Source organism: Etheostoma spectabile, chromosome 1 (assembly GCF_008692095.1).
Source record: "Etheostoma spectabile isolate EspeVRDwgs_2016 chromosome 1, UIUC_Espe_1.0, whole genome shotgun sequence".
Taxonomy (NCBI): domain Eukaryota; kingdom Metazoa; phylum Chordata; class Actinopteri; order Perciformes; family Percidae; genus Etheostoma; species Etheostoma spectabile.
Window position 1 is genome coordinate 19,137,714 of NC_045733.1, and position 24,902 is coordinate 19,162,615.

The following is a 24,902-nucleotide window of genomic DNA, read 5'->3' on the forward strand; positions in this document are numbered from 1 at the left end:
CCACAGCATATGCAGGACCTCGGTTGTTAGGGTTAGTGAAACCGGGTCACTGAAAGAAAACCATGATGTTGATCTTGATTTTTAGTTCAGGCCTCTGGTGAAGCTGACTGCAGGAATGCTTGGCACAGCCAACTCAGGGACGTCTTTCAGAGGAATTTCTCATTCAGCAGGGCTTTATCATGCAGAGCCTCTCAGCAGAAACAGCCATACTCTCTAATGTGCACAGGGAAGTAGTCAATGAACAAAAGCCATTTGGCATTTCTAGTGGTTCTGTGTTATGTTGTGCGGTCTCAAAACCAAAAAAACAAGGCAGCTGCCTACTTATGTTACCTCTTTCTTCCCCTTCTTGAGGACCCCGGGCATTCTCTGTCAGACCCTCCTCCACAGCGATGTGGAGGAAGGTCTGGCAATGCGAGACTATACATTCCAGCTGGTTTATTATTATGCTACTCTCAATTTAGATGTTTCATCATTATTTTATAATGTAAGTTGATGCATTACTGTAACATAAACAAATAAAATAATCATTAAAATTTGGAAGTACTGTTGCAAATCCGGATCATGTGTGAACAATGACAGCCAGGTATATTAAACTGCATGTTTGATTAATCTGCTAAATGCAAATGCATGCTTTTGTGTGAGAGTTCCTACCATTGGTAAGGACAATGAAGAAAAGCCTACAAAGCAGTGGTCTGCAATTGCATTGAAATCCTTAACACATATATTTTTATGTGTTTCACACATATAAGACAGCAAGTTTTGCTAACCTGAAGGGTTAGCTGACTATTATACTTTTATGTGATTGGGGTTCACGTTGTAGTTAATTGTCTATTTCATCCCAACAGTACAAGTGAAATGATGTCATTTTGGTGACAGCAGATCAAGTGCCACTCAAATGCTCCACTCCAGCACAGACAGGCAGGCAGACGGAAGGTCTCAAAAAGGCCCCTGCTGCCAAAACCAAGAACTAGTCATGGAGAGGAAAATCAGGAGCTCAGGTGGAAGCCCTAGTTAGTCAGCAGGTTGTTTTAACCCTCTATTGCATGGTGTTGCCATATGGCAACAAATTCCTTTTCTTAGTTTTTTTCACAATAAACCATATAAAATGCATTGTTTTCTGTTCATGGTTGTGTTGAAAATAGGTAAGTGAAATTCTGAAGTGTTATAATTTGATGACTTCACATAACCAGAAATCTTGTTTTCCACCCCTTCTCTGGACATGTACCACACTGAAGATCACGTTCCAGTATCACGACGTAGTTGTTGTTTTTCTTAATTTGAGAAGCATTTATTTGAAACAAATGTAACTTTTATCTGGGGTAAGTAACTTTTTCATCACTTAAACCAGTTAAAATGCTATATTTTCTGTAGAAGGCCTACAATTAATGTGTGCCTATGGCTATAAGTGGAAATAAAGCCATCAAGAAATTTTTGCCATGTTTAAAAAAAATAATTCATGCAATAGAGGGTTAAAACTAGTCTTGCTTTTCCAGACCCTCCCAGGCGTGCTGAAGGCGGGTCTGGCTACTTCACACAGCATTCTGGGATGGAAGGAAAATGTGCTTTTGTTCAATGGCATTTCTTTAAACCAATCAGAATTGTCATGGGCGGTGCTAAACTCGCCGCTTGCAAGGAAAAAAACTCAGACGGGACGGATAGTCTAGCTAGTTGTTTCAATTTCCCCTTCAGAGATCTGAAAAGCAGTTAATCATAGGCCTCATAAATCCACCAAATTTAAAATTACAACACAAAGAAAGCAGAAGGAACCGGAAAATACATGTATCTGGCAGAATTTCCTGCAGCACCGGAGCAATCCTGGAAGGGGAACGTGAAGGATATAGACTAGATTAAAACTAAATCAACCTGCAGCATAGTGTTGTTTTCCTCAGTGCACTCTTTAGCTCTGTATGTCTCCTCAATCTGTGCAAACACCATTATGCACTGAGCCTGCGTTTCTCAGTTGCATCTTACTTGCTGTGGTCCCTTTTTGAATTGTTATCTTCCTCAGTCGGCCCGCTGCTCCTACTCCTCTCCCTGGCTTTATGGTTCTATCTTTCTGAATGCAGAGAGTTCTCTCTGTAAGTTATTGATTTCTGTTTTCTGTCCTCTCCGCCTCTTCCTGCTCTAATGCTCCAGTGGTTGTTGAATCAAGCCAGAGCTAGGGCTTCCCCCTGGGCCCATTGGGAAAATCAAAGTTGGAGGGTCATTGGTTCAAATAGAGGCTATACAAATATTTGTGTGGTTATATTTTTGGATTAGGCACAAATGGTTTATAATGATAAATATTTAAGGTTGCCCAGTCTAAAATGAATCAAAACATGAATCAAACAATTGTTATTCAGTTTTCAGTGAACTAGTTATATCTCCTGCCACTGTGTATTTCAATATGTAAATATATATTTTATATATGAAAAGATGTTTTAAAGAATGATCTTAATGAAAGACAAAATATATAAAATAAAATTTGAGCACAACACAGAGTGAATAGTATGTAGAGCTTGTTGAGAGAAGGAAAATACTCCAAAAGAATCCCTTCTTCTTGATGTCAGATCGCTGTATTCAGATTTTGTAGATGCATGTCACCCCAGTTAATTTACAGCTGATGAAAGAGAACGAAATCATTTGTTATGGCGATGTAAGAACTGCAGCGGTGACACTGTACAAACTACAAGCACCAGCTGTTACTTCAGTCAGCTTTGGTACATGTACTCTTTTAAACTATTAACACCATGAGATTTCTGAATTCTCAAGCAGTCCAGATAAATAGATTTAAAGATCTTTTATTTATACAGAGAGTTGATGACAGATGTGGAGTCAACCCGAGGCTAGTAGGTGAACTCGGCGCTCCAGAGGCTTCAACCTTTACCACTCAGGGAACCGAGTGAGTGGGAGGGAATTATCCTTCATGGAAATGGGCTGTAATTACTTTTTACAAAGGTCTGGTTAGGGGTAGTCCCATCTAAACCATTTATCTTTCTTCCTTTGCTACAACTCTGTATCTCTCTGTCCCCAGTGAGGGACGTGTGGAGGTGCTTGGAGGAGGCAGCGTCCAGATATCTAATCTCACAGAGGAGGATGCCGGCATCTACACCTGCATGGCGGAAAATACCAATGGAACCATTGAAGCCCAGGCCCAACTCACCATACAAGGTACCCTCAACAACCCACTTTGTGAGCTTTCTGTTGTGCGACCAGAGGCACAAAATAATTACACTGCCAGAAGCACAGATTAAAATATATCAGGTTACATAGTTACAAGTCAGCCAATCTTAGAACATCCTCATGGCTTTATTTTTTGGAGTAAATTAGGAACAAACAAATTGATCGTACAGGCTAAAATTGAGGCATTGATAGGGGATTTTTGAAGAGCAATGTCGAGTGAGGATGCATTAGTTAGTTACTAAGGAGAGCTGAAAACAGTCTCAATTTCTCTGATTATTTTTTGGGAATGAGCTTATTAAATGCCCTGAGACCTGAAACAAAGCAACCAACAATTTAGTTTGAGATGAAAGTGTGTTTCTTGCATGCAAACTATGTAGAGGTGTACAAGCAGGTAACTCAGCCGTGTTGAGATGTCCTGCACACTACAAAAAAGGATATGTCTTTGGAGATATTGAGGCAGCTTTGACAGTGAGTGATGTATATAGCATAAGCAGGCAGCATATGGAGTCTTAGTACCTGTTTATATCTGCCGTTTCACAGAACTCCACCCCACACAGGAGTAAAGAAAGAAGAAAGATTTGAGTGGCACATGTTGCTGGCAGGAGAAAGACACTTACTAGAATAAGTAGGGACTGAAAGTGTAGCTGGTCTTTTTTTAGATACCAGAACACCAGAAGACACATACAGTTCACCTTTGCAACTGAAGCACCACACAGTGTGTTTTCTTAATGGTCCTATGGCATAAGAATTTCACTTTATGAGTTTTTTTAACATTAAAATGCGTTCCCCCAGCCTGCCTATGGTCCCCCAGTGGCTAGAAATGGCGATAGGTGTAAACCGAGCCCTGGGGATCCTGCTCTGCCTTTGAGAAAATGAAAGCTCAGATGGGCCGATCTAGAATCTTGCTCCTTATGAGGTCATAAGGGGCAAGGTTACCTCCCCTTTCTCTGCTTTGGCCCACCCATGAGAGAGAGACATCATGGCTTTCAAACGAGCAAAGTGGTAGATGGTCAAGGCCACCCCCCCACCCCTGAATTCACACTTAGTATTAAATAATAAGTAAGTAGTAGACAAAATAATCCGCTGTGCGATATGAGCCATATTTGCATAATTTTGCTCTGTGTGACATTACAGCCACAGTACACACGTGTCTGTGTACTGTACGCTTTGTCCTGTTCATGATTTTAAAATGAATTTCTGGCAGTTTATGAGCTTCAGGTTGAAATGATGTTCATTTTGCATCTTATTTCAGGTCAATTCTCTGAAGAAACTAAACTGCTTATGCTGTAGTATTTAACACTCAACATTCAGTGTTGATAAGCAAATTAAAATTCCCAACGTATTTGTTTTGAGACATATTTTTTATGAGTTTTAATTATCACACTTTCCCAAGCAGATGCTATTTACCAAGTAAATGCCGACTAGTCTTTGCTTTTTTGCTCTCTTTTTTTTTTATTAATAATAACGTAATTTGTACAGAACTGGTCTATACTAAACACATAAATAAGCTGAATATTTATGCCATGGTGCAACATACAAAAATATATAACATCTTTAAAAAAACCAACTAGAATGTGTAGTGTGACCAGTGATACCTTTACTAATAGTCTGCACTGTTAAATCACACTGCACTGTCATAACAAATGACCAGCACTAGAAACAATCATAACAAGTTGTCATTATTCATAACTCTGAGCACTTAGATGAACTTTGACTCATCACTATTTATTTTTTTCACACCTCGATATCTTTATTGGCTTCTCTCTTCCTAAACATTCATAAAACTGTTCTTTGAAAATGTCCTCATTCTCAAAGCACAAATTCCCTGATATTACTTATTTCAGACAATATATTCACCCGTGCGTCATGTGGTGACAATAAGTGAACCAAGTGAAAATTCAGCAGGGATAAAACAATCAGAATTGTTGCACCACATTGTTTTTTTCTGTTACACTGAAAGGAAAATGACATCACTAATTATCTGTCTTTATCTGTGATACAAAAACGGTGAAGGAAAAAATCCAAGCGTAGCAATTGAGTAGGTCATTTTACAGCTTCATCTATGTTTCACCTCCGGTTGTAAACCAAAGGAAATACGTTTTCTTTTTCAACCCCTGCAATAAATGAAGCTAGGTTCTTGAGGCTGGTTGTTCAGTAGTTAATGAAAATGGCATCTCCCAACTCTAAACTTGTAAAATAATGTAAATATCAAAGTCATTTTTTTCAGATATATATTCTCACCAACTATATAGGTTTCAGGGTAATGTGATTAAGTCTGTATCTTTATATAAATATCTAGGATTCTCTCTCTCTTTACAGCCTCACATTCAGCAACTTGTGGTGGTTAGAGCTGACGCAGTTTTTTTTTGTTTTTAGAAATATTGCTTGCTTTTCTTTCGATACATAAAAAGGAGACTTGTTGCTGCTATTTTTACGTCATGCATTTTTTTTTTTTTACAATTTTCATTACAATTCTTAGGGCTTTGACTCACCATTGGTCCTTGTTTGCCAGGGTCAGTTGGCCTGCAATGTCCAACCGTAGACTTAATCAGTGACATGTCAACACTTACAAGGCAATTCCTAACTTGCTTCCTTCACATCTATAAAAATGTACAGTACAGGCCAAAAGTTTAGCCCAACTTTCTCATTCAATTTGTTTCCTTTATTTTCATAACTATTTACATTGTAGATTATCACTGAAGGCATCAAAACTATGAAGGAACACATGTGGAATTATGTACTTAACAAAAAAGTGTGAAATAACTGAAAACATGTCTTATATTCCACAGCCCGTGTGTGTGTGTGTGTGTGTGTGTGTGTGTGTGTGTGTGTGTGTGTGTGTGTGTGTGTGTGTGTGTGTGTGTGTGTGTGTGTGTGTGTGTGTGTGTGTGTGTGTGTGTGTGTGTGTGTGTGTGTGTGTGTGTGTGTGTGTGTGTGTGTGTGTGTCGTATCCATCTGAAAAATGCTGGAAGCTACCGTCTCCGCTTTGTGCTATATTCACAAGACTTACCTTGCTATCTGTCCCCAACGTCCGTCTTGAAATTGGAAAATATGTGCTTTTAGGTATGCTGCTACTGCTGTTTGGAAATCGCAGACTGATATAGGTCTGAGGGAGCTGGTCTTTTTGTGTTTAAAAAAATGGAGTTAAGGAGTTGGAGATCAGGTTGTAGATACTTTGACTGAGCTATTAGCTCATACGTGATCTAGGATGACCAGAGTCTTATTTTTGGTATACTCATGCTGTGATCTGAAATGTTATTGTCCATCTTTCGGAAGCTGTGTTTAATGTGCTGTCTCGACATTTGGTTAAGGAGATTTATAATCTCAAATGAGGGTTTTCCTGGTTAAATACATGTTAAATAAAAATATACAAATTCAACTACCTATAAGTATGAAAATCTATACATTAGATATTGGTGAGAGGAATCCTAAATTAAAGTTAAATTACTCTCACACACACGATACACACCCACAGTAACTGCCCTGTAATTACTGTTGTCAGACTCTGTGATGAAAAATACACATGAACACAAACACATCTAGTGTGCTTGTATGCTTTTCCCAGGTGAAGCAACTCAGCAGGATTTGGGATGAAACTTGAAATGAAACTGTAGTATGGGGGGGTGGGGAACACCCTGAGGCTCATTCCCGGCTTCATTGCATTTCACACGCAGCCACATCATGCCATGACTCCATCTCTTTCTTCCCCAAATCCCTTCATCTCTTCATCACCCCTCCACCACCCTTTCATCGTTTCCCGTTGCTCACTGTGATTAAAGGAGACAGTAATGGAAAATTGGATCAGGTCACAGGAGGACATCTGACTTCACTGGTTTTTCAGTCTTCAAGTCTGTCTGCCGAATTCTCACTGAAATCCCTGATGTCTCTGACCTGACCCCTGCCAGCCTCCCCCTCCAATGTGACACTACTGTAGAGGATTGATCAGCACTCATGGAAAACTGGTGAATCAGTCATTGTCATAAGATAAAACCGTTTGCTTCAATCCCATGCTGTAGACTTGCTGGCCTGATTGCATTTCCTTCATCCAGATTCATGAAGCAACCAGATTGTGGCATTGATTTGCTCCCTTGACAACAGAAGTGACACTTGAAAGGTCAATTGATTCCCTCAAAGAAGTAATTTTGCTCGTAAAAGACCCTCATACAAATCAGTGTGGTATAAATCTATACTAACATCATAACAATGTTTTCCTATGATTGGCTGCTTCTGAAAACAGGGCCTCTTTGGCTTAAGTAACGAGGAGAAAATATGTGTTTACGGCCGGTGGCTTTCCATAAACACTGGACGGTTTTTGTTTTGGGAAAGAGAGTCAGCTGGGGATTTGATATGGTAAAACATCGTTAGGTTTAGCCTGGAGATAGCTTGGGGGTGTGCGATGCAGCTGGTGCTCATCTCTGGAGGGAGCGATGCATGGGGGCAGCAGCAGGTGTGTAGGGGCACACACACACACACACACACACACAACAATGCAAACATAATGATGCCACATAAGGTACATTTTACGCATACTTTGACTTCACATGCATAGTTTTCAAAGTTATCCGTTGTTTAGACATTGAACCTACTATGGCGGCTCCTCAGTTAACTTAAGTCTTCCTGGTTGCCACTACCCACTATATTTTCAATCAATAAAATTAGGTAACTACTATTTGTTAGACACAAAAACTGTCATGTCCACTTTCACGTTATTAAACCTATAGATTTGCATTGCCCTAACATATGTAACAACACATTCGCAGTGCTATACACTAGGGCTGCAACTAATGATTATTTTCATAGTGGATTAATCTGTTGATTATTTTCTCGATTAGTTGTTTGATCTATAAAATGTCAGAAAATCATGAAAAATGTGGATCCAAATGTGGATGTGTTGCCCAAACGCCCAAGATGACGTCCTCAAATGTCTTGTTTTGTCCACAACTCAAAGATATTCAGTTTACTGTCAGAGTGGAGAGAAGAAACTAGAACACATTCACATTTAACAAGCAAAGAATTTTAACTTTTTTTTTATTGCAATAACATTTTTATTTATTTATTTAAACTTACAGATAAGCAAAAGTGCAAAACATTGGTCTAGATGACAATATACAGATAAGTACACATACCAAAGGAGGCACCAAAGAATTTTTACTTTTGTCTTTGAAAAATTACTCAAACCGACTAATCGATTATCAAAATAGTAAATAGTTGATTTAAAAGTTGACAACTAATCGATTAATCGTTGCAGCTCTAGTTTACACAGATTGTTCTGAAAAATGTATGTCGTCGTATGTGAATTAGTAAAGTATGATCCAGTAAAATCTATGAAATAATCTGATTAGTATTAATGATAGTGGGCTCTAACTGAAGTGAACATGTAAAATCTACACTCCCTCAGCAGTGAACCCTACTGATCACGCCACTAATTACTACCTAACCTTTTTTGAACAAGTAAGATTGGTAGCAAACAAATCTCCATGCTATCAAAGCAATTAGCCGTTTGGCTGCATAGCTTATGTGGACAAAACAACCAAGGCAACAGAAAAACCTCTTTGCAATGTGGAATGATATACAAACCATTTTAGAAGAGATAATGTCATAAATAAGCACATAGGTATCCCAGAGCAGCGTGTTCCAAATCTTTTTATTAAATACAGTCCAAGTGCCAGAGTACCATAAAGGGCACTGGAGTCTGTATTTGTAAAAACAGAAACACTATGTGGCATTATAGTGAAGCTAAATGTTTTCTTCCTCAGGGCAGGTAGTTTTGAAGAATTTCTGGCTCTAAATAAAAGTGTTATCAGTAACAGATTAAATTGTCCTTCATTTTACATCTAGTATTGTGCGTGTGCGTGTGTTCTGTTCTGTCCTGTAGGACTGCTGTGACGTCTCAACCTCTATTAGACCTGGCAAGAGGATAAATAAGGCCAAAGGAGGCAGCAGCTTTTGATTATGGTCTTGCGTGACAGGAGCACCACCCAGACCTGGACTCTGTATGTGTGTGTTTGCAGGACAGAAATAGTTTATCCACAAACATATATGTTTCCAGTTGAATAGGGCTCCAAGCCTTCTATCTTGGCCTCATGCTATCATGTCATCAACTTAATTGTTCTTTCCATGTACAGCGCTCACATGCAGGAAATCCCAGCCCCGTTTAAAAGTTTCATGTCTCTCCTATGGGCTAAGGATTTACAACCACAGACAGGAGGAGTGTTTTTGCCTTGTTGTATAAATGGCAAAAATAGACAGCAACATAAAAAAAATAAGACGCGCTACATTTCACCTCCCAGTTCTAGCTTCTTCTTTACTCTTTTGTAGCGAGATAAAAGTAAGCCATTGTCTCTATATCACATCTACATACGTACTTTAGGCAGCTCATGTTGGTCCACTGGGAAGAAATATTGAGACTGTAACTTAACAAAAGTCAAAGCATGTGTGGTTTCTATTAACATTTCAGTTGAAAATGCTGTAGAGGGATTTTTTCTGAACTGTTCTCAAAGCTTTATTTTTCCAGCTAGTGACAGGAATAGTTGTTAAATGTTGTTAAATGACGCGTGGAAGAATTAGCAATCTGATAAGATGTAGTGGATATTTTGGTCTGTTTTTACTTTGACATGCCATCTTCCTGCTCTCCCTCCAGTGTCATAGAGCAGATGTATTCTGGTCAAAATAACAAGAAACTTTCCATCCATTAAATGAGCACTAATCTGAAAAGAGGCAACACCCACAGGCACACACCTTTTCCCTTTTTCACATTGGAGGATCTTCTCAGCCAGGGTAGTGAGAGGTGTGAGGAGGTGTCTCTGTCTGATTTCACATCTGCATGATGTGTGGCTCTGTGTTTTTACATTGAGTCCAAGTGCTTTGTTCAGCCAGAGCTGTTGCGTTAGTGTGTCCCATGTTGCTCCATCTGCAGTGGAGAACCAGGTCCAGCTCTTGTCAACCTTATCAGGTGTTTAAGTGGGCAGCCGCTTCGGACAAGAATTACTCTGCCTGTCAAACTGTAAAGTGGATTCATTGAGTCATGCATGCATCAACACGTTGCTAGTTTGGTGTCCCTCCTCATGAAAGTTTGATTCTGGTAATGGTTCTTAAAGATGCCCGTTATTACAGGGATTGTTGATCCTCTTTAGAGAAGTGTGTGTGTGTGTGTGTGTGTGTGCGCGCGCATTACAAAAACTGACAAATTAAATCCTAAACTTTTACTGTATTAGTTTTCAGACAAACCTACTTCTCAAGCAGGGCTACACAATTAATCACAATTTTATCATAAAATACCACTCTAAATTAAGTATTGGGGCGCTGCAGAGATATCCTGGCCTACAAGTCATAGTTTACAGACTTTAGAAAACATCTTTCTTTGGCACAGATCCTTCTAAAGAATCACACCATGATGATTTCAATATATTTTTCAATAAAAGTGAGAATAATGAGGCAAAAAAGATCATTCCCTCTAATATTGTGAATCATATCGCATTTGCAATATAAGTCAAAAATAATCAGATATTTTCCTTTTGCTTTAGAGCTTTACTGTACTCTCTGAAATGAGCAGCGCAGAGGAAAGGCTACAAGCTCCTGTATGCTGTAACCAAACCATTAGTGGAGCTTTGTTTCAGCATTTGATGGACGACCTCAGGCCTCTGCTTTCACTCAATTCTAGTCATTTTCTAAACCATCAGAGAGTCGACAAAACCATCCAAAGATTAAACTCCTACTGTATGACTTTGCCTCTAACAGAACATGATGTTCTCCTCAATTATTAAGAAAGCAAACCCTAAGCATCTCTCATGCCTTGCTGCTGAAGCTGTTTGTTTTGGCCAGGATTAAGGGTGAAAGTGTTAGCGTTTAAGAGCAGGGTGGGTAATTAGCGCAGTCCGAGTTGCGCCTGCCCTCAGAGTAAACCCTGACTGACAAAGAGCTATTGTTTAACTTTATGAAGCTAACTGGACTCTGTCCAAGCTAACAAAGTAGGAAAATGTCTTTTTATATTTGGATCACTCAACTTTAACAATCCTATATTAAGCCTTAATAGATGACTACCTTAGCATAAATGTTGGAGAATGTATGTCAAAAACGTTACACTCATCCCAGCATGCCGAAAGTACACCCGACTGCAACAGCTGCTTTCTCAGCTTTTTTCTTTGATATTTCACTTTTTTTTAGTACCAAAAGATGAGAGGCTGGATTTTGTCCCCTCGGTATATCTATATTCAGTGTATTCCTGGCTACCAGTGAAGCTTAAACTAATCTTCCCACAATCCCTTTAGGAATCCTATGGGGTTTTGTTTTAACAAGCTCACAGCGAGACACACACATGACCTTTTTGTGGCCCTCTTTTAGTAGTTCACTAGAGTCAATGTAAGTCTGCATTAAAGCTTCTTTTACTAAGCTACAGGCTAGAGAGATAATACCAGCCCCAAAGAACTGACATCAGAGTTCTTTTGGGTATTCTCCCTCCTCATATTTGTCTTGATGCTTTTTCTCTCTCTTTTGCAGATCTGTATTTGTTGTTTTTCTTCCTCTGTTGGATTTCTCTCTCATTAGAGAGGGATATTTATGCTCCAATACAAGTCTGCCTGTTTGGACACACTCCATCTTTTAGAGTTGAGCATCTGTGTGTCTGTGAACCGTACAGGGTAGAAAAACATGGACCTGTAGACTATGTAACGCCATTCAATATGTTTATGAAGGGACATATTTTTAGTCCGGGATCTGGATCTATCACTCGTCACCATCTTTGTCAGTTACTGGATCCAGAAAATCCAAATATGGCTAAGGGCTGCAGCCGGGGTAGAATTGATGAGAAATGCTTGAGCAGCCAAAGCCTTGCAGAGTGTGATAGTCTAAGAAATATGTCAATTAACACAACATGCTCCAAACATATACATGTGTAATTTTCATTAGGCTTTACACAAACACAATTTTATTCACAGTTCTTCAACAAAACACTGTATCCATCATTATGGTCTGCCATTTTGAATGTTTCTTACTTTGTAATAACTAAAAAGTAAGTAAAATGATTTCTAAAGCCTTTTGTTGACAGCGATATTCCTTTTGTTTGCATATACCTTTTACAGTGTACTGTTTTCAGTGTTACACCGCTCTGCTGTCGGCATGTTTATCTTGTCAACCCCCATGCTCATGGCATTCATGTGCATCGTAGTGCATGGGCTTTTACTCCAAAGAATGCAGAAGCCTGCTGATCAAAACATTGCTTTACTGCAGTACTAGTGTTCAAAAAGCCCACCGCTCTACAACGTTGTGGTTATGAATTACATGTTTTTGAGAAAAAGGTTTGATGTTTTCACAGTAACTTTAGCGCTGTTTGAGCTGACCAACAGCTGGCATTGATAACACTTCTCTGAATCCTTTTGTAAATGTGACTAACTTAAGATTTGCATATGCTGTAAACATCCAATTAAGGAAGGTCATCAGACATGCACAACACACACACACACACACACACACACACACACACACACACACACACACACCTTGACACACAAGTCACACTCTGTTAAGTCCTGAAAGCTTCCTCCACCCCCACTGCCCAAGCATTATTGGTATACAGGCATTTCTACTCATTGCTCAGTCCAATTGGTTCCAAATGTCTGAACTCCATTTAGAGAAAATGGTGCATGTCTGCTCAGATGGAGAGAGGGAGGGGGAGGCTAAAGATGGAGAGATAACGGGAGTAATAGGAAAATTAAGAGTCAGGGAGAAAAGAGAGAGAGAGAGAGAGAGACACCCCCACAGAGTACAAGTCACCATCAAAACCTGTCACCAGAAAACCTCACAAGCGGACTCCACACACACACACACACACACACACACACACACACACACAGACTTGCACCAAATGAATATATACACGGGCAGAAAGGCTTTGCAATGTGATGCAAAACTCATACAACTATATTAACGTGCACAGATTGAGACCGCGTGGATGTACAGAAACATAGTTTGCATGCATTAGCAGGTACTTCCACACACACACACACACACACACACACACACACACCACAAACACACACACACACACACACACACAAACACACACACACACACACACACACACACCACAACAACACACCACACACACACACACCACACACCACTAACATATTACAAACAGCAAAAACTGACAAAACTACCCAAGCACATATTGACGGCAGGGAAGGAAAAACATTTTGTATAGCATTTACTACTGTAGCAATGTATACATTTACGTCATTATGTAGCATTTACTGTAGCATTATGTATAGACATATACTGTATCACCAGTAATAGGGACAAACATCCAGTATCTGGAGCATCCAAGTATCCAGCCACTTTTGAAATAATTCATATTCCCACATGGCTCGACACACGCACACTGACTCAAAGGTGTGTTAACGTCTTCTTCTACATCCTGCCACACACACACACACACACACACACACACACACACACAACACACACACACACACACACACACACACACACACACACACACATACACACACACACAAAGCGCAGGGGGATGGCTGTCTTGACAATCATACGGTGATCCAATCCACAATCATCACCATCATCATTTCCATCCTTGCCTCTGTCAGTATTTGCCACAAAAGCTCACAGAATAGTCTAGACACTATTCAGCAAAGCAAGGCAAGGAAGAACAATTATTTTTTATTAATATTCTGTGGCACTATCCAGTTGTTTCGTGTTTGACTTGTTCTGCTATATTGTGTGGTTGGAAAACCAAACAAAGATACTGTGAGCTTTTGTTTGAAACATTGCAAGTTTTTTTTATTTCTTTTGTAGCCTCAAACTTGAAGGAAACCTCTCTAGGATTGGGCATGGAGAACTGATTCCTACTTGGAATCGTTTTGAGGATTTGGTTTCAAATTGAATCATTTTGGATTTAAATTTAATATGTGCAAGTTTTGGTTTCCGTAGCGGCCAGGCGCTTGTGTTGCAGCCATGGAGCACAGTAAGCGACGCTCTAATGTGGCTTTATTTTACATTGAAAAAGCCCTGTAAAACTGCAAACCTCCATGGAATCAAGATAAAACCTTCCCCTTATTTGTGAAATAAGCACGTGACCCGTTTCAACTCAACCACACAGAGAATCGGAATCAAGAAGAACTGGAATTGAAAGGAAAAATCGGAATTGGAATCAGAATCGTTAAAATCCAAACAATGCCCGACCCTAAACCTCTCCTTGTAATACAATTTGGTTTTAGAGAATTTTAGAGCCTATGGGGTTATAGGTAAAGCTCCCAAGGCCAATTGATGAGATTATTATTATTATTATTATTATTATTATTATTATTATTATTAACATAATATACATTGTATGCTAATGCACTTTTAACCTCAACACTTAATGGATGGTTGAATTGGCCCTTGGGGACTAACAAAGTTATCTGAATCTGAATTTTGTGGGAATGGCATTGTGCAACTTCTATTGAGTTTTTGAGTTCCTCTCCTCCCACTTTTGCTCTGTGAGCTCTTTGTGGGGCATGAAAGTACCAAACAGATGGGCAAAGTGCATTTTAAGGTCAGGTAAAGACAAACATGTCATAGTGCCCACTGTGTTCTGTTGCTGCACTGCTTTTTGGTGTATTGTTGTTTTTTTTAGCAGTTTTAATTACAAAAAAAATTGTGAGTCTTCATTTTACCATAGTAAAAATGTGTCCCAACAAAATGAAGGCTAATCTGTTAACTGGCATTTTCATGTTCGAGTAAATTAGCCACAGCTACATCAAGCATTGAGGGGGGCTTGACTTCACAACTTGCGGAAGACAGCCAGAAAAAAACCCTATCCACCTACTGCTACTAATATCCAATCAGCCCATGCAAATAGCCACAAAATAGATGCTAATGACGAGCTATGATTGAGCCCAGGAGGCTGTTGTCATTTAAACTGTGGTCAGCGAGGTTGCCGCTTATCAGAGAATGCACAGAGATGGCAAAGGTACTTGTGCACACATGCTCACACGCACATGCACAGTCTCTCTTACTCTTGTCTCTCCTCACATACACATGCAGCCCAATTATAGAGAGAGGATGAGGCCTGGGCCCTGCGTTCCCAGTGACCTTGTTCCAGAACAGATTGATGAGGCGCTGTATCACCCCAGCAGATCAAATAACTCCTTTCTGGCCCTCATTACCAGGACTTGGGGGGAGATCTGCAAGTGCTTGGCTTAGCTAGTGTTGCACGCTAACACACGGTACTGGTACCAAAATAGCTGTTGTTTTTGAATAAATAAGAACAGAGGTTATTGAAACTTTTTTGTAAATATTCCAAGTGCTACCATCTGCTGTAAAGGCATCAGTTGTGTGAAGGATACAGAAAATAATTGAATAAATTGTTGTAAGATGATACGGTTTGCTTTTTTCCACCCTCCTGGCAATTTGGCAGTTGAATGGGAGGTATGGCATCACTCGGTGGTGTTCATGTTCTGGCAGAAACCTGTTGGAGTTAGATGTGCCGGGTTAGTTTTGACAAATTGGTTACTGAATTTCATCAGTAACCAACTATTTTAAACCTGCCTGACTCATCTTTCTCATCTGGATTCCACAGTTCCTCCCCAGTTTGTCAAGCGGCCAGACAACATTTATGCCTATGAGTCCATGGACATCGTCTTTGAGTGTGAAGTTTCTGGCTCACCGGCTCCCACTGTCAAATGGGTCAAGAACGGAGATGCTGTCATCCCCAGTGACTACTTCAAAATAATTGTAAGTTAATTTGGCTCTGTGGCACCTTCCTCTCTTTTCTGCACTGAAGACATTGTACTAGCAGTATTTGCATGTTTTTGAATCATCACAGTGTGACAATGAAGAGTTTGAGATTGGTTGGCAATACTACTTTATTGACAACAGTATTAACTGCTTGTCTTTCTTTTCCTCTTTTTTTCTTTTTGCCTGTTCTGTAGAAGGAGCACAACCTGCAGGTTCTGGGCCTGGTCAAGTCAGATGAGGGTTTCTATCAGTGCCTGGCAGAAAATGATGCAGGCAACATCCAGTCCAGCGCCCAACTCATCATCTTAGATCACGGTACGCCACTCAGCATGACCACCCACTCGTGTGCAAATCAGATGTGTTGGTTAACAAGATCAAATTGATTCCTAATTGATGACAAAGAAGATGACAAAAACCCACAATTGATCAAATGCTAGTGCGATGAAATAATTAATGCCAGGAGCAGCTCTGAAATGAATCACGTCTGATCAGTTTGGCTCAGATAGCCAAACACTACAGTTGTAAATGCAAGCATCTGTTCACAGCCATTTGAACATCAACAGCAGTCTCAACACAATGATCCTCGTTATATTATATTATTTCTTACCTTCTATAAATCACAGGTATGTGAGCTGGAGTTGTTAAATGCTAATCATTTTTTAAATCTTTTTTTTTTTAATTTTTAAATTGCCCAAATACCAATACTAGATACTAATAGTTCCAGAATAATGTTTTTTAGAAAAAGCAATAAAAAACATCAACAGATCTCCACAAAAATATGCTTTCAACAAAGGCTTGTAAAACACGAGCTAGCTTCTGCTCTCTATACAGTTTTCCTCATTTATAAATACCTAGATGGATTCTAGAGGCTGTGCACATCTGTGAAGGTGTGAAGAGTGAGGGTGTGTTGTGAACAGTGAAATGGAACCACTGGGACCTTGTTAAGCCAGAGGTGACTCAAAGGGAACAGAATTATAACTGGGGCAAACAATGCTTGGTTTGCACACAGTCCATTCCACATCTAGTGTTACAGAAATGTTGTGAGGAGGACCTAAGGAAAGCTGATACAGACACAATGCCTGTGCCTGAATGCAGCATTCGTAGACATTTAAAGGCCGAGCGGTACCTAAACATGAACTCATATGCTAGTAAAGTGAGAGCGCCCAGTCTCTCTTGTTGTTCACTTTCCTTTAAAGCCAAAGGAGAGGGTTGAATGCTAATTCCTAGTGTGGAGCTGCTGCTGAGTGCAGATAACAACAATAGCAGACACCAAGAACAGTTGCTAGTGGCGCCAAGAAAAGTGCCCCGAAAATGCAAGCAAATGTGGAAAAGGATCTTAACATCCTAGTTCTCGAGGTAATTTTGTTTCATTACCTCTGATCATTGGAGAAAATGTAAAACAACTTAAATAAAGATCATTTGCACCATCAAAATGATCTTAGTCTAACCCACAGGGCTAGGAAAAACCTCTCCACAAAACAAGAAAACAACAAGACATTTAAGATGATAACATAGACACAATTTCACTGAAAAGCCTAATCTAAATGAGACGTGGTGGATATTGGAGGAACAATAACACGACATGGGGAACATGGGGAATGAAGGTAGAACAATCCCAATACAAAAAAATCTAAAAATACTGTGTATATTCTTTATATTACATTCACTACTTTAGTGTGGACTCAAACTCTCCCATTTTTTTGAAGGAGACAAAATGTAATGAAGCGTGAACTCCCCCTCACTTGAAGCAGGTGGCTAATGGATTAGCATAGCAGTGTCCAACCAGTGGCCCCCCCAGCTGTGTCACCCCCTCTGATTGGAGGACAGCAAGTCAGAAATAATGATGACCTGCAGCCCATTGTGTATTTGTGTTTGACACCATTCATAAAGATTTTGCCACTTTACATGGCCCCGAGTCTTTCCTGTTTTTGTTTGAGTTGAAGATAAATGGGATGAATTACTGCGGCAGCTGGCCTTGGACACGGCGTCTGCCCTGAGCGGGGCTTTGAAGACATTAATCTCTCTTTAATCCAAAAATATCTCAAATAATCTTTTCTTACTTTTCAGTCTTTGTCACAGTAATACTAATTCAAACACACTTACCACCAGATAAGTCTCCTGTTTATTCATCAGTTTATTACCCAGTCATCATCCGAGTCTCAGATGATAGATCTAGAAAACAACGAAGTCGCAAGGATGCTGTCTATTCGTCCTGTACATTATTGACGTGTTGTGCTTGTACAGACATCCACTGTAGCAATCTCCACAAATGCTTGCTTCACTGTGTCAATGTAATTTCCCCTCTCGGAGGTGCAATAGTGAATCAATGAGAACATGTTTGAAATCAGCTCATTTTCTACAGCTATTAGTGTTTTGTGGGTACGGCTCTGGGATGTGAGATTGAAATAATCTCTTTAAGTTCTAGTGGAGTTGTATCTCTCTCCTGAGAGTCTCTCCTTTGTTGCATTCTTCTCTTTTCCCTCCTGGACACAACCAATTCTACAGCCATCTGCCACCTTTTTCCCCACTCCTCACACTTTCTCTCTTCTTGTCTTTCCCAGCCACCTGCTCTCTCTGATAGTCCAACACACTGGGCTTTGTGTTAATTGTGGTGGCTTAAATATCCCCCCTATATGGCAACACCGTCACAGCTGGGCATCTTTGTCCACTTCCTCACCCACTCTTTCACAAACACTCACGCTTATTGCTGCCACTGTGAGTTGTGCCATAGTCAGGTATCCCGCTCACACCTGCCAGGCTTGAATTGTCTTGAAACGGGGCCAGAAAACATCCGTGTGTCTGTCGGCTGACTTGCAGGCGGGGGAGATAAGCCAGGGACTTGCCACAGGGATAAAGTTGTCTTCACCCAACAGGGAAATCAATGGGGGTGAACTGCCTCTAAACACTCAGCGGCTGCACGTTGGCTAATATTCATTAGTGTTCCTAATCTTTGCATCTTGACACTGCCAGCTGCAGTTAAATGTGGCTCCACTGATGATTCCCACTTAGGGCTGTTTGGAATGGAAAAAGGTCAGCTGTTAGCATATGTACGGTACGGCATCTTGACAGTTATTTATAGTGACGTGTACACCGTGTATCAATAACTTTGACTTTGGACTCCTGTACAGTATATGACAATAGTTTAGTACAAGAACAAACTTCTGCAGAATAGGAAAAAAAATGCTTTTTCCACAAAGTTTTTTCCTTTTAATTTTACTTCAGCAATCTTAAAACCTGGAAAAACAGATTTTTGGGTGAGTGGAAGCCAAAAATAGAACCGTTGATTGCAGTCGCCAACAATTGTCCTGGACATTCCACAGCCATGTGCAATAACTAGTTGCAAACAGATGTGGGTAAATAGGAGCACAAATTCCAAAAGTGGACCTAATTATGCAGTGCCTGCAGGCCAAGTAAGTGTCTTGTAAAACTGCCACATTCAGACGTCATCTTTTTGAAGAGCTGGAGGTTTGTATAGTGGTACTATAGTATTTAGTTTATGTAAGTCATCACATTTTGCCATTGAGAAAGAAAGCAATCATTTCATTTGGTATGAATTTTCACAAATACTAAATACTTTCTCACATATAAATACATGTATTTTTAAACATTTTAAGATTACTTAAGTCAATTGTATTAAATCCAGCCTATGTGTGTAGTTGGAATCAATAAGGACGATCAGTAAATGTCCTTAAAACAAGTTTGAGTTCACTGATACATACTGTACATAAGGGTTTTATCAAATTCCTAGCAGATTGACCCATGCTTTCCTCACTAAATATAGAAATCTAACCACGAATAGCCATCATGATGATTCCCTGCTGGCTGTTTTATGCGTTTGCTGTCGACATGTAGACCTTATTGTCAAAATGATCATGAAGGAGGTTAGTCAGCTGCAGAGAATATGCTCTTTAAGGGAGTGTCGTCACGTGTCATCTATAGACGTAGTGCAGCAACAATTGTCAGCCATTTCCAGGCACATGATTATGTGAAGCATTGATGCGTGTTACTGTAGTAGGCTGCAATTACAGCTTGGAGAGGAAACGGGTCACGTTTTTCAACTTTGAAGTTGTGCACGCCTAGACAAAGCACTTGTTTATATGATTGTCATCTTTCCATATACAGTACAAAGACAGCGACTGTGTTTGAAGTTTGATAAGGTGGCAAAGTAAAATGTATGGCAAGTTTTTGCAGTCAGGTTACTTTTTGTGTAGTTCTTTAAGATCCAGAGCCAAGCTTAAAGACATTTTAGTTTTAAAAATAGTTTTAAGGATAGCTGGTGTTGTCGCCTTCTAGAAGTGGAGACGTGCATATAGCATTTATGTTTTAGAAACAGACATCCAGAATAAAAAAGCCACTGCATGTTTTTTCAGCAGTATGCATTCTCATTTTTACAAGGACAAACCCATGGCCACATATGAGCCTAGGAATTTTTACTAGATGCCCACTTGTCAAAAACCGCAGTTTTAACATTCAAGCACCTACTGTAAAAGCTTAACATGAAAAATGCAGACAGATCTGCATTTAAAATTGGCAAACAAAAGATAAGTGGATGCACTTACTTTGCTGTATGCCCTTAAGTGCATGTTTTTTTTTTCTATTTTATTTTTGCATAAATTCAAGAGATGCACTCCCATTTGCATCTGAATACTTATGTTTGCTCCTTCCATAGGCCGTGCTGGCTTTGATGTGAAAATACTCCTCTGTCTGAGTTTGTCTGTCCCTCCATCTCTCCTCTCCTCTCCTCTCCTCTCCTCTCCTCTCCTCTCCATTCCCACAGCTCACATGAATAATGTTTCAACATGTCGCCTCCTAGTGCCCAAGCCAAGTACTTCACTAGAGTGCCTGAAAGCTTGTTTGGGTGTACAAATGTAAATGGCCTGTTCTTATATAGCGCTTTTCTAGTCTCAGTAACTACTCAAAGTCCTTTCACATTGTAAAGGAACCATTCACTATCCACACGCATTCATACACTGTGGCAGAGGCTGACGTACAAGGTGCCACCTGCACATCAGATTAACACTCACACACATTTACACTCCGATGCGCAGCCCAACAACATGGGACTTCAGGGCCAGGGATCGAACTACCTTCCGATTGTCAGGCGACCACTCTACAACAAGGGGCAGGCTCTGAGCTGTAAGGCTACTTTAGTTGCGACTATTGCAAGTCACTTTTCTTGAGATGAATGAAAGGGAGGCATTTCACTTAGTTATTTCAAACTTTAGGTAAAAGATAACCCAATAAAAAAAAAAAACATCAGTCGATGCTTGATGCTGTGCAACACAGCTGCATACCTTTTAGAGTCTTCATCCTGTAGACTGGTATTCCCAGCTATTATTCAGGTAGTTTTATGGAGAAATAAAGATGACACGCCATTTCTGATGCAAATGCATTTCTTCAAGCTTTTATTGAATCCCGAGCTTAAACAGGCAAGCAGTCTACCTTGATCCCTCTCTCTCTTTCATCTTTCTCCTTCCCTTTCTCTCTGCTTCCCTCCTACCTCTATCCCTCCTCCTCACCCTTTATCTTCCCCTTTATCCAGCCATGCTGCCATTAGTTTTCCCTGCTCCCCCTCTTAGACCTGTGGCAGCAAACAGAAGAGTCCTGTCCTCCCCTCCCATCAGAGGTACTAGACCCCCACTGAGAGATGGAGATGCCTCATCACTGCCTGAGTGCTCACTGCGTCTGCTGGTTTTCCTCTCCCTCTATCACTCTGTGTATTTATGAGTGCAGGCATCAGGAGGGCTGGCACGATAAACTGACATGTGTGCGGTCCCCAAAGCTGCAGCTTGACAAAGTAAAACAGGCACAGGAAGATACTGGAAGGCTTAGTTAGAGAGTCGAACATTCCGTAACTTCATTAGTAAATCAATTAATTACAGCCGACTTGAGCACCAGACCTCCCTGTGAAATGGCACAGAGTCTCCTGCAGTATTTTGCGGATGACTTCACGCTACCGTTAACCAAAAGTAGATACATGCACTGACTCTCATTCACTCTGATCTGGGCCAAAACAGTTAACACCAAATAAAGATTATGCCTCAGAGAAGATCCAGAAATCTAGAAAACTAGAAAAGTTTTATTTAGATGTCACTAATTTACCACACAAGAAACCAAATTAAGTGAAAGTTAAATCTTGCCGTGAAGGCAGACTTATTAGAGGCAACGTGTAGGGTTCTGCACTGTTAGTATAATTACATATATTTTGCAACAATGGTTTTCAATTGAGACAAAACAAATCTATACATATTTATGTAAAAGCACAAATAAACAAAAAATACTAGAATAAGAATGATTAAGGTAGCCACATTCTTGTTGGTCTGGAGTCACAAAAAAAACCAGCTGACTTAAATAAAAATATTCACCAGCAAGAAAACTATTGGCAAGAAACAACTACAACATAAAAAACACAGATAAATAGACCACTGCCATTACAGCCGGCTGACTATAAAGTGAACCCAGCCTAAGAAAGATGTTATGGACCTGGTTGCCCGAAGTAATTCTGCTACACTGTGAGCTACAAAAAGCAGAGAAAGCTTCAAACTCTTCCACCATATGTACAAAATGTTGTACTAAGCCTAAAAGAGAGATGCATGTACAGAACTCATATCTGCAGCAGATTTGTAACCCAAACAGGCACTCGAATATTGAAATCACATTGCATCATTTCAACACAAGCAGTAATTATTTCCACACGGACTACTGCAACACATGAGAGACACAGCAGCCTTGATCCATTGTTGTGTAGACATGCCAGCAGGAAGGATTTTATGTACAAATGCATTTTAATGGTGTCTTTTTCTGATACAAATCATTCAAGAAGTACTTGAATTGTAACTGAATTGAAAGTAAAGCAAAAGATAAAGAGAGATACTAGGGAATAATAAGGAGGTCTCTGCTGTCCCAGTGCTGCTGTCAGTGCGGTATGCTGTAGTAGCGCCTCTTTCTGGTGTTGAGAAAAGAAATTCACTTTATTATGAATACTTATAATATAAAATGTAACTAGATCATGAATAAATGGCAGAACGGGTTCTGTCAAGTTTGAGTAGGCAGAGCAATGAAACAAAATGTTAAAAAAAATCCCCTTAACACATTTGGAGCAGACTAGCCACAGACGGGGTTTCCTTCCACTACATCCCAACACCACCCTTATTCCCTGTTCGAATCAGGCTAGGCTGCTAACAGACCCTTCCCTCCAGCCAGACTCTACCCGTACTGAATACAAGCTCAGGCTCACTTCAGGGAATACGGTGTGCTCCATCATCTGCTAGCAGGGTCATGGCTGGGCCAGCAGCAATGAATGTGTAACGTTGTGAGCATGTGAATGTGTCAGCACAGCGCAGGGCAGAGTACCATGTTTTCTGTTGCCACTGTCTGCACCGTAAGTATACCTTCAACAGCAAGCGCCAGTGTGAAAATGTGACAGTTAAACATGTCATGTACTGCTGGGATAAACATGCATGTGCACATGCGGTCACACTTTTTTTTTCCTGTAAGGTGATGGCCTTTACAAAGGCTTCATGACGTCACAGGGACACAGAGGGATCATGTTCACTGATTATTCCTACTAAATCATGGTCATTGTTCATTCAAGCCGGAAATCATGATGTCAAGGCCGCTCTCGCTTGCCTTTTTGTTTTGTACTGCATCTTTGTCATATACTAGATTAGGGGTGTCCCAACCTTCTTTTTATATATACTGAAGATGCCCAGGTACCAACGTTCCCTTCTGACATTTTTTTAAACAATAAAAGTTACATACAAATGCACTTTTAAAATGTTAATAAATCAACGCCGCTCAGGCGTAAGCAAAGATACATTAAATAAAAAAAAAAATCTGCCTTACTCTGTAGTCTGATAACCAAACACACCGTATGGAATACCTTAAACTTGAAGTTAATAAAAATCTTAAGGTCATGTTCATTTTAAACGTGACTTATGTGTAATGCAAAGTTTGTTAACATTTGAGCTTACAACATATGACTCGGGCCGGACTTTGGTCATGCCTGTACTAGATGTACTCCAGTGACTGCACACATATATACAGCAACAGTTACTACTTTCATGAACTTTGTATTCAATCTCTGTTGGACAGGTGTCAGGTCAATGCTATGCAGGAGCGGACTGGGACAAAAATTCAGCCCTGGCCCACTCTCGCCACACCAGCCCACATTTGTGTACCGATTGTGAAATGATATAAGCAGTACCTTATGTAACAGATTTTTAAACTTTTAATGTAAGTAACTGGCAAACAGTGCTTACTACTTTTTGAAGAGCACACGTTTATGACAAACTGACACATATTGCCTATACATGCCGTTAGTATGCTCTTACTGTCATTCTCTCCATTATGTTGTTCTTTGTTGTCACTGTCAGTCCGTTCGTTGGTCCGTGTTTCTCTTTGTTGATACTGTAAATATTGTCTGTCTGGTCCCCCATTTTTTCATCACTTTTTAACTCTCTAATTCTGCAATTAAAATATGTTTTTTAATTCCTGCATTCTGATACATTTTATGCACCAATTTATGGTAAAAACATCTATATTTATGGAAAGGAAATCACACAATTCTGGTAGAAGGTAACAATTCAAAATACTAAATAAAATAGAATATTATTCTATTCAGTAGTCCAGTAAGGGGGCTTTCCATCTGGGACATGGGCAGGGTACGACACTCTGACCCCACAGTCCAGTTGTTTAATTAGCATGAAAAGACATATGTTAACTTTTTCCCCCCAAGGAGTATGTTTTGCTCCGAAGTTGAAAAATGTAGGATTGACGTAGGCCTACATAGGATACTGCTAAATTGTACAATAACACAATCATTTTAAGAAAGATAAGATTCAACTTTTTTGTCATTACACATGTACAGGTACAATGCAACGAAATACAGTTTCAGAGAGCCTCTGAGCCGCAGCTATTTAAAGCACCGCCACAATGCCGATGCGCAGCATCGGGGGCAACTCAGGGTTTAGTATCTTGCCCAAGGACACTTCGACATGGGACTGCAGGGC

At 40.0% G+C, this 24,902-nt stretch overlaps 1 protein-coding gene across 18 annotated transcripts in view; it reads left to right on the forward strand.

Annotated features, from left to right (window-relative positions):
* The window catches only part of neo1a (neogenin 1a), a 174,687-nt gene that overhangs the window by 110,433 nt on the left and 39,352 nt on the right, over positions 1–24,902 (forward strand). For all 18 annotated transcript variants that reach the window (XM_032523300.1, XM_032523320.1, XM_032523352.1 and 15 more), the window contains exons 5-7: positions 3,014–3,150; positions 15,734–15,888; positions 16,086–16,206. In XM_032523300.1, the coding sequence (XP_032379191.1) occupies positions 3,014–3,150; positions 15,734–15,888; positions 16,086–16,206 (413 nt within the window). The remainder of the gene's footprint in view (positions 1–3,013; positions 3,151–15,733; positions 15,889–16,085; positions 16,207–24,902) is intronic.